Source organism: Phasianus colchicus, unplaced genomic scaffold (assembly GCF_987193195.1).
Source record: "Phasianus colchicus unplaced genomic scaffold, bPhaCol1.hap1.1 HAP1_SCAFFOLD_53, whole genome shotgun sequence".
NCBI lineage: Eukaryota > Metazoa > Chordata > Aves > Galliformes > Phasianidae > Phasianus > Phasianus colchicus.
Window position 1 is genome coordinate 274238 of NW_028325230.1, and position 10096 is coordinate 284333.

At 44.9% G+C, this 10096-nt stretch overlaps 1 protein-coding gene across 1 annotated transcript; it reads right to left on the reverse strand.

Moving 5' to 3' along the window:
* Positions 1-4357: 4357 nt before the first annotated feature.
* On the reverse strand, positions 4358-4972 carry LOC149911892 (olfactory receptor 14J1-like). The gene has a single exon (XM_090133135.1). It carries the CDS (start codon positions 4970-4972, stop codon positions 4358-4360), a length of 615 nt encoding a protein of 204 aa, XP_089989261.1.
* Between the last annotated feature and the right edge of the window lie 5124 nt (positions 4973-10096).

Genomic DNA, 10096 nt, shown 5'->3' on the forward strand with positions numbered 1-10096 from the left:
GAACCAGGTTAATGGACACTTTATCTTAGGTTTACCTTCCCTTTACTCCGGGTTTACTCTTACTCTACTCAGGTTGTACTGACACCTTTCTGTTGGTTTTGCTCACCCCTTACTTCTGGTTTTACTTACACTTTACTCTGGATTTTACTCACACTTTACTCAAGTTTTTCTCTCGCTTAACTCGTGGTTTACTATGTCTTTTCTTCAGGTTTCACTTACACTTGACTCCAGGTTCACTCACAAGTAACTCTGGGTTTAATCACACTTTACTTTGGGTTTATTCAGACCTTACTCAGGGTTTACTCTCTCTCTACTCCAGGTCTACTCACATTTTACTTTGGGTTTACATACAGTTTACTCCAAGTTTACTTACACTTTACTCCAGGTTTACTCACAATTTTCCCCAGGTTACCACATTCTCTTGCTTTACCCTGTCTTTTCTGTGGCTTTTACTCACACTTTACCCTGGGATCAGGGTACTTGACTCCAGGTTCACTCACAATTGAAATCAGTCCTACTCAAACCTTACTCAAGGTTCACTCACTCTACTCCTGGTGCATTCAAACTTCAGGTTTACTCACACTTTACTCTTGCTGGACTTACATTTTACTTTGTGTCTTCCCACACTTTACTCAGGATTGTAGTTCCAACTTATTATGGGTTCTACTCACACTTTACTCTGGGTTTACTCTTTCTCTGGGTTTACTCACACTTTTCTCCAGGTTTGCTCACATTTTATTCCAGGTTTATTCACACTTTGTTTTTACTGACACTTGCACTGGTATTACTCACACTGGCTTTTTATCTGGCTTTTACTCACATTTTACTCCAGGTTTACTCATTCTTCAAGCTTACTCAAAATTTACTCTAGGTTTACTCACACTTTACTCCTGCTTTTTCTCACCCTGTACCAAAGTTTTACTCACACTCGTTTTACTCAGGGTTTACTCACATTTTAGACAACATTTACTCACACTTTTCTCTGGGTTTACACATACTTTAGTCTGGTTTTTGTCTCAGTTAACTCCATGTCTTCCCACATTTTACTCCGGTTCCACCCACACTTCACTCCTTGTTTACACACACTTCACTACACATTTACTCCTACTCTACACTGGGTGTACTCATGCCTTACTCCAGGGTTTACCCACACTTCCCTCCAGGTTTAATCTGTACTATGGGTTTTACTATCACTTTACTCTGAGTTTACTCACACTTTTCTCCTGCCGTTACTCACCCTTTACCCCAGGTTTAATTAATTGTAGAAAATAATTTAAGTCAAAAGTTTTTTGCCTTCATAGTGTTGAATTGGCAGCTGCAGATTTGACTTTGCTTAGCCAAGTTTTCGCTGCCAGTAACATGCTTTTCTACAGCATCATTTTCTACAGGCAATTAGCACTGACAGTCATTCTCTCATTTTTCGCAATAACGATGCTAACTATCCTATCTCTGGAATGCAAGGTTGCAGGCTCAGACAGTAAAACCACAAATTAATGAAGAAGTAGCAGATTGGTGAATGGAGTTGTGGTCGATGAGATGACCAACCAGAAGCAGCCAAGCGTCCTCCATCCTAACCCAAGCTTAAGAAAGTAACACAATGACTTTCATCGCAAAGACGGTATGTGTAAAATAACTGAGACTCAGGGTTGAGGGGGGGTATCAATCATTTTTGGGAGTCAGTGTAATAAACCAGCCTATTTGTGGACATCTAATGCATATGTAAGCAGCCTGCTCTTTAAGTATGTGCATTTCTTGCCCTCCAGTATGCAGGCTAGGTGGCAATATCCCCTCTGCATCTGGCGTGCATGCAGCCCTGATTAAACACACCTGCTTTAGAACTACTCAGTGGTTATAGAGTTTGATTTCCTCACATCAGTTCCATTCCCCAGTTCAGCCCTTGTCAGCCTTCCTCAAGTGCATCTGGTCCCACCGCCTTCCCGTCAAACTGAAGAGATCACCGCTCTGCCAGTCCCAAAATGGGACCCCGGGAGAAGAACCCTTCTGCACGGCGGGGGGAGGCTGCGGCCCTGAGTCCCAGGCCCTGGACTCAGGTCACTTCCCCACTGCTCTCCAATCTCGGCCCAGCGCGGCTCCTCGGGGCAGAGAGGGAAGCAACCCTTCAAATCCATCTCACATATCTCTCCACAGAGATAAGGATGTGATGTGGGATCATGCCAAAGGACTTTCAACAGTCCAGCTAGATTTTTGTACCGGTCTGTGTAACTGATGTACTGTCAAAGCATCCACATTATCATTCTGACCGTAAAGAACCACAGCATTTAATGAAGCTTTGGGAAAGCACTCATTTCTCATTTATATCCTTAAAATATTGAGCTAAACAAAGCATTGTGAATCTCAGGACAGTGGTTGTGTTATAGTAAAACACATCTTTTTACAGCACACACAAAGAAATTGTTCGTAAGATTGATTCTTTGCTTACAAGTGGCACCTGATAGATGCGTGTGTTTCTGTAACGTAGCAACCTTTACTTTGGGATCCAGAGAGCTGTTATTGGAATGGTCCAGAGTTCTGCAAATGACCAAAGCATTCAGAAGTGAATCATTACCTGAACTGCACTGACACAACAGACTGGGTCTGACAGCAAGAACAGAAATAACTAAGGGGTACACGGGGTTACTTTAGGGAATTATTGGTAAATATTAGGGGAAAAGAAAGAAAGAAAGAAAGAAAGAAAGAAAGAAAGAAAGAAAGAAAGAAAGAAAGAAAGAAAGAAAGAAAGAAAGAAAGAAAGAAAGAAAGAAAGAAAGAAAGAAAGAAAGAAAGAAAGAAAGAAAGAAAGAAAGAAAGAAAGAAAGAAAGAAAGAAAGAAAGAAAGAAAGAAAGAAAGAAAGAAAGAGAAGAGAAAAGAAAAGAAAAGAAAAGAAAAGAAAAGAAAAGAAAAGAAAAGAAAAGAAAAGAAAAGAAAAGAAAAGAAAAGAAAAGAAAAGAAAAGAAAAGAAAAGAAAAGAAAAGAAAAGAAAAGAAAAGAAAAGAAAAGAAAAGAAAAGAAAAGAAAAGAAAAGAAAAGAAAAGAAAAGAAAAGAAAAAGAAAGCTCAGGATGTGAGAGGACAGAGAAATACAAAAGTGGCATATCATTTTAATTAGAGTAAGTAGGTAAAGGAACAAGAGGGATGTGAAATCCTAACTGACTGTGAGCAGATTTCTGTGTTGGAAATCATTTAAATTATATAAACAATTAGTCATGTGTTGTGGGTTACGTATGGTTTCAAATAATATATTAAGGTGGAAAGGACGCTAAATGCAATAGCTGTTCCAAAGTGTGCAGAAAACATTGCATTTGATATGTAGCCATTAATACACACAATTTGTTCTCATGGGTTTTAAGCAAGGAAAGAATAAAGCACCTTTTCCCTCAAACCAGGAATTGTTGAATTCTGTTTTCTCTCCCATCCTGTAGGGGAGGGGCAGTGACAGAGCAGCATAGGAGGCACCTGGGAGCCAGGCAAGGTGAGCACAGCACAGCTGGGCGCTGAGTTCCAGGCTGATTTTGGGGTCCCAGCCCTGCAGCAGGAGGCTCCGTGTGCCTTCCCCTCTGCAGGACAGCCCGGCCCCATCACCCCACAGGCAGCCCGTGGCAGCTCAGTGCAGGCACTGTGTGGCAGCATGCGTGCAGTGGTACATAGATGTGCCCCCAGCACAGCCCCTGATACCGCACGTCCTCCTTCTCACAGCACCTACTTCCTCCCCTTTAGTTCATCTTCCTCTTCATCATGGTGCACCCTGGCTCACCTTTTAGCTCCTTTCCCCCAGTTTGGCAAATTTCCATTGCTTGTTTTGCACAATCAGCAGCTTTCTGTCTTGGTGCACTATAACTGCCAACAGTTCATACCAAACTCAAGAACAAGTCCTTGCACCTGGCGGAGGCAAACAAATGTGATTGCAGTGCTTCTGTGAAACAGAAGTGATAAAAACAGGGCTGTTCACACACGAAGCAAAGCTAAACTGGTAACATTTAAGATGAGTACACACTGATTCGTTCTGCTAATGTAATATATTGATCCTTATACTAATACATTGATCCTTTTGCTAATCCAGCCCATATCATGACCACTGAACCTGCTGGCCTCTCATTTGCCTGCAGATACAGAGATGGAACACAGAGGCTGTGAGAGAGTCAGCACTGACCCCGAGTTCCTGTGGGCTCCAGGAGAAAGAAAGCAGGATGATGCCTCAGAGAAGTGATTGGAATCCAAACACATGTTTAGGAACACAATAACCACTAATGATAATTACGCATATATATGAACAGCAAAGAAAAATGTATCTATTAATATAATTAAATATTTTAAACATTAAAAAAAAATAACATAGGTGTGTTAGGGGACAGACTGGGAATCATTTGTTATGACAGAGGATAAATTTATCCCCACTGAAATGTGACCGTGACATCATTTTCCTCACTGCATCCCTGAGCTCCTGGTTCTTCATGCTGTAGACGAGGGGGTTCACTGCTGGAGGCACCACCGAGTACAGAAATGACACTACCAGGTCCAGGGATGGGGAGGAGAGGGAGGCAGGCCTCAGATGGGCAAAAAAAGCAGTGCTGAGAAACAGGGAGACCACGGCCAGGTGAGGGAGGCACTTGGAGAAGCCTTTGTGCCGTCCCTGCTCAGAGGGCATCCTCAGCATGGCCCTGAAGATCTGCACATAGGACAAAACAATGAATACAAAGCACCCAGATGCTAAAGAGGCACTGATCACAAGAAGACAAATTTCTTTGAGGTAGGACTGTGAGCAGGAGAGCTTGAGAAACTGGGGGATTTCACAGAAGAACTGATCCACTGCACTGCCTTGGCAAAGAGGCAGTGAAAATGTATTGGCAGTGTGCAGCAGGGAATTAAGGACCCCAGTGCCCCAGGCAGCTGCTGCCATGGTGGCACAAGCTCTGCTGTCCATCAAGGTCCCATAGTGCAGGGGCTTGCAGATGGCAACGTAGCGGTCATACGACATGATGGTGAGAATGCAATATTCTGCTGAGATGAAGAAGAGAAAGAAAAAAAGACCTGAGCAGCGCATCCAGCATAGGAAATGTGCCTGATGTCCCAGAGGGCATTGGCCATGGCTTTGGGGAGAGTGGTGGAGATGCAGCCCAGGTCGAGGAGGGCGAGGTTGAGGAGGAAGAAGTCCATGGGGGTGTGCAGGCAGTGGTGGCAGGCTACGCCTGTGCTGATGAGGCCATTGCCCAGGAGGGCAGCCAGGTAGATGCCCAGCAAGAGCCAGAAGTGCAGGAGCTGCAGCTGCCGCGTGTCTGCCAACGCCAGCAGGAGGAACTCGCTGATGGAGCTGCTGTTGGGCATCTGCAGTTCCTGGGCCTGGAGTCCTGTTCACAGTGCAGAAAATAATGACAAGTCAAGACCATTCACACAGAAACTCTTCCCACCATTATATAGAAGTTTTTCTATGTGTATGGAAAATGTTCATTTATCTCCATAGCATGAGTTTATTTTAATGAGCTTTACTGCACCTTAAGAAGTAGAAGCTGAAAGAGCTCTTACTTTCCTCTCATTCCCTAATCATATCCAGGATATTTTACTCTTACAAGTGATTTCCATGTCTCATGTCTTTACCCCTTCTGCACTCAGAGTGCCCATCCCAAACTCTATGCACTTCACTTTCTGTTAGAGAAAGCTGCCTGTTTTCAGGATAAGTGCTTTATACATGTCTGCAGAGAATTACGATAATTTCAGCTGGTGCTGTCCTTTGGGAGAAAAGAGGCTGAAAGCACATGGGGAGGTTGTTCATATAACTGCAGACTGAGAAACAGATAGTTTAAGATTCTCAGAGATGTGTTCATATTTCACAACTCCTTTCAGAATTCTGTGTCCAACTCATTATCTTTCCCTAAGGACAGGTATGGGAAAATCCCTGTCTTGTCTCTCCTCTTGCAAAGTGCCCTTGGAAACTCTCTGGGATGCAAAGAAGCCGTGATCCCGTTGCCCCAGGCAGCAGCTGTGGCAGCAGAAGGCCCCTGCCCAGCCCTGCCCTTCTGGGGGGCTCCTTCCCCCACACATCACCCCGCAGCGCCCTGGGCAGCTCCCTTGGCAGGTTGAATGCTGAGTGCTCAGTGCTCAGTGCTGAGCCTGGCAGGCAGCAGAGTCCCTGCCCTGGCACACAGCCCCTGAGGCACAGCAGGGACCTGCTCTGCAGGACAGCCCTGGGCACCCGGCTGCAGCCCCTGGGCTGTGCTCTGATCCTGCAGCATGGAAACCCTCAGCTGGAGCAGTTCTTTATCCATAATAAAGAAACAGTTTATGCAGCCTGAGCTGCACTGGGATGTCCCAAATTTAGTGATCCCTGCAGGAAAAGCCTCTTCATTTGCTGCAGCCAGAGACTTACCTTGTCAAGGGCTGTGAGAAATGCTTCTTCCGTGAGCACACAGTCTGCTAATGTGCCACACAGCGTGTAAGCTCTCTTTCTTCTCTCCTCTCTCTGTTACCTGCAGATCATGCCCCTAACCTTGCTTGGCTGTGCTGTGCAGAGGAGTTGTTCCTCTGCAGTGCTGCCCACTTGTATGAGATCCCTGTGTCCCAGGAGCCTGGCCCAGCTCAGCAGCACAGGATGGGATTTCCTTCTCTCCATGGAGACCTCCATTGGTCTCCAGAGATGACATCTCCTCAGGGACAGCAGGGTCATCACTGCAGAACGTCCTACACAGTCAGCTCAGTTAATTACCACATGTCCACTGGATTCCACAAGCATGGTTGTTCCTAGAAAAAGATGTTTGACCATGAGAGAAGCAAATGCCAAATCTGGAAACAGCCGCTAAAAAGCTCTAAGTCATAACATTACAGAATCATAGAACGGCATAGTGTGGAGGAGACTTGAAAAATCACCTAGTTCTAGCCCCCCAGCCATGGAAAGGGTTGCCATCTACCAGAACAGGCTGCCCAGGATCCCAACCAACCTGACCTTGAATGCCTGCAGGTATGGGCCTCCACAACTACTCTTGGCAACATTTTCCAGTGCCTGTGTGTAAAAAATGCCTTTCCAATATCAAACCTTAGTCACCCCTTTTTATTTTAAAGCCATTTCCATATGTCCTGTTAATATCAGACCCTCTCATCCTAACCCTAGAGTTATTCATCTCATCCGCTGATGGAAAACCTGAGGCTGAAATGGGATCAGTTCCTCACAGAACCGTGAGAGCAGGGAGTCCTCTTAGCTGAGTTCAGATGTACACAGTGAGGTGTCTGTGTGTGAGCCCCTCATCTGAATCCTTGCTCTTTATTTAACAGGGACTGCACTGCTCACACATAGACACTCAGGGATGACCAAGGTGCCTGGAGTGATCCTAGCTGTGTGCTCGTGCTTGTAAACTGTGGTGGAAAATCTGTGAGACAGACAGCTCCTTCCTGAGCATCAGCTGAGGGCCAGAAGGGAGGTATTCTTGGCCATCCTAAATGCCACCACAGCCCTGTGCTTGGGGCACCCACTGTGCCTTTTGCACCTGTCCCCATGGAGCATGTTGTGTTATTTTGCTGACCAAATGGATGCTCACAAAAGAACAGACAGACCTTCCTCTCTGCTCCATCTGTGGCATAGTCTGGAGTTGAAGGCATTACAAAGCTATGAAACATCTACATTATTTCACTCATGACTCCTTATTAGTTTGCTCTGAGCTCTCATGTGGATGGCATCAGAAGTAGTTTAGGGTAATGTCAGATCCCATACAGAGAAAGATGGCAAACATTGTCCTTATTTTAAACATGAGGAAGTAAGAGGACATCAGTAATTACAGAACTGTCATTCTCACTTCAGTGCCTGGTAAATTTATGGAGAAAATGGTGCTAAGAGTTACTTAAAAACACCTGAAGGATAATTCTCTCGTTGGTCACACCCAACACAAGCTCATGAGGGGAAGGTCCTGTTTAACTTAATGTCCCTTTATGACAGCATCACCCACTGAGTTGACCAAGAGAAACCAGTTGAGGTTATCCTTTAAGATTTCAATAGAGTATAGAGAGAATAGTTTGACTATTTCTCACAGTATCCTTCTGGGCAAAATGTTCTGCACAGGGCTACACAGAAACATAATTTGATGGATAAGCCGCTGGAGAATGGGTCAGAACATAAAGAACATAAAGGACATACAACTATGGGATACTATCTAAAGGAGGGCACTAGAACTGAGTGATCTGAAGTTCAAAGTTTCATTGGGATTGACTGCTTGTTCAGACTGGGCCATTCCCACATCCCACATCCTGGCATGAGACACACTGCTCATATGGGATTTGGGCCTCACGGTATCCCTGCACCCCATGCAGAGTGGCAGCTGCTGTCCCACAGTCTTCCATGTGACATCAGACAAACCTCCATCCCACTGCCCCAGGAAGGGCCCTGAGCCAGCAGGAGGGACACGATCTCCCTGCCAAGGCTCTGGGGATCAGGCCTTGGCCTTTCTGCTTCAGAAGACAAAGGAGGCTTTGCTCAGCATCACAGCCGCCATCCCAGTGCCTTGGTCTGCCTGCAATCATGGCTTCCAATTATCTGCTCTAACAAGTCCCTGGGGAAGCTGGCTTGTGAATGGTCCTCAGTGGGGCCCATTAATACTCCAGGAAACTTCACTGTTCCTTCAGACTTTGTCTTCTTGAGCACTTCATGCAATCTTCTCTGTGCACTGGAGGTTGATGGACTCAGCAGCAAATGCTCCCTGGGACCCATTACAACCTGAAGAGCCTTCCTGTGCCTTGTGCCTTCCTGTCATCTTCTTCAGGTGTTCAGAACTTGTGCAGCAAACTGGACAGGTATCGGGAGAGAGTTAAAATTTGAAGAGAATGATGGGTATTTATGAAGACTATTTATTTATTTATTTATAGTTGGGTTTAAACAAGAAGATGAAGCAGCACTTTGTAAATGATATTGATCCAGGATGTCCCCTAACGACCTTTGCCTCGTCACTGTGTGGACAAATGTCCTCTGCAGCTACCCCACCCCATTTCTACTCCCATTGGCCCCATGGGACTTGCATCAGTTTTCCTCACATCACTTTTCTCCTCTGCAGTCACCTGCTCAGTGCTAAACCTTGTTTGCACCATCTCCCACTGGCTTTCCTCAGAGAACCAGCTGCACATGGGTAATGAAAGATTTCTCTCTCTCTTTTTTTTTTTTTTTTCCCAATAATTGTAAACATGATGCAATTGAACGAACTGTAGAGCAATGTAATCAACTGCATGCCTTGTCCAAGCCACACCTAATGAGGTTTGTCTTGGGAATATTTGTGCAAGAAATATGTTAGGCAGAGATAGGAAGGCATAGATAGAATCACAGTTAAGGAGTTGATCAAGGAGTCCATCAGACTTTGCAGAAATGTTGCAAGTTCCAATAATCTCCCTGAAGTTCACAGATCAGCCAGATAGTTGGGAGGTATCTGAGTGAACAAAGAGCAAGGGAAGGAAAAGATTGTAGAGCAGTGGGAAGAGCATGTGTCCAGATGGCCTGCTGAAAACTTGTCCTGAATCATGGTCATTGATTTAGGAGAGCTGGAGACAGCTGGAGGATGAGGGACATCAAATACACAGCAGGGTAGAGCAGCGGTGGACGCTGGGCATTGGTCACAGGGCATTGGCACTGGCACCAATTCCTCAGAGAACCAGCTGCACATGGGCAATGAAAGATTTCTCTTTTTTCCAACAAACAGAATTCCTTCATGATGAACAATGAAACACAGTCTGTGTCCCCGTATCTGAAGGCATGTGTTTCCTGCTAACACAGTTCTGCAAAATGTTGTTCTTTTTTGAATAAAATAGAAAGGACACAAAATCCCCTAGAACTCTTGAATTTTCAACTTAAAAAAAAAAACAGATCTCATGAGTATTTCAGAACTTGAGAGGTGTGTTAACTCATTTTCACTGATTTCCATCTTGGTCTTCAATCCATCCAATTCAATTCAATTCAATTCAATTTAGTTCAATTGCTTCAGTTTTATTGACAGGAACATCTTTCAGACTTACAGCTTCAAAAATAAGAGAAAATCCATCTCTGCTTTGAACAGAGCCTGGCACTCCCCAGAATTTCCCTGCTGAGAATTGTCCATGGCAGCTCTCAGTGTTTCCACTAATTGAGTCACACTGTGGT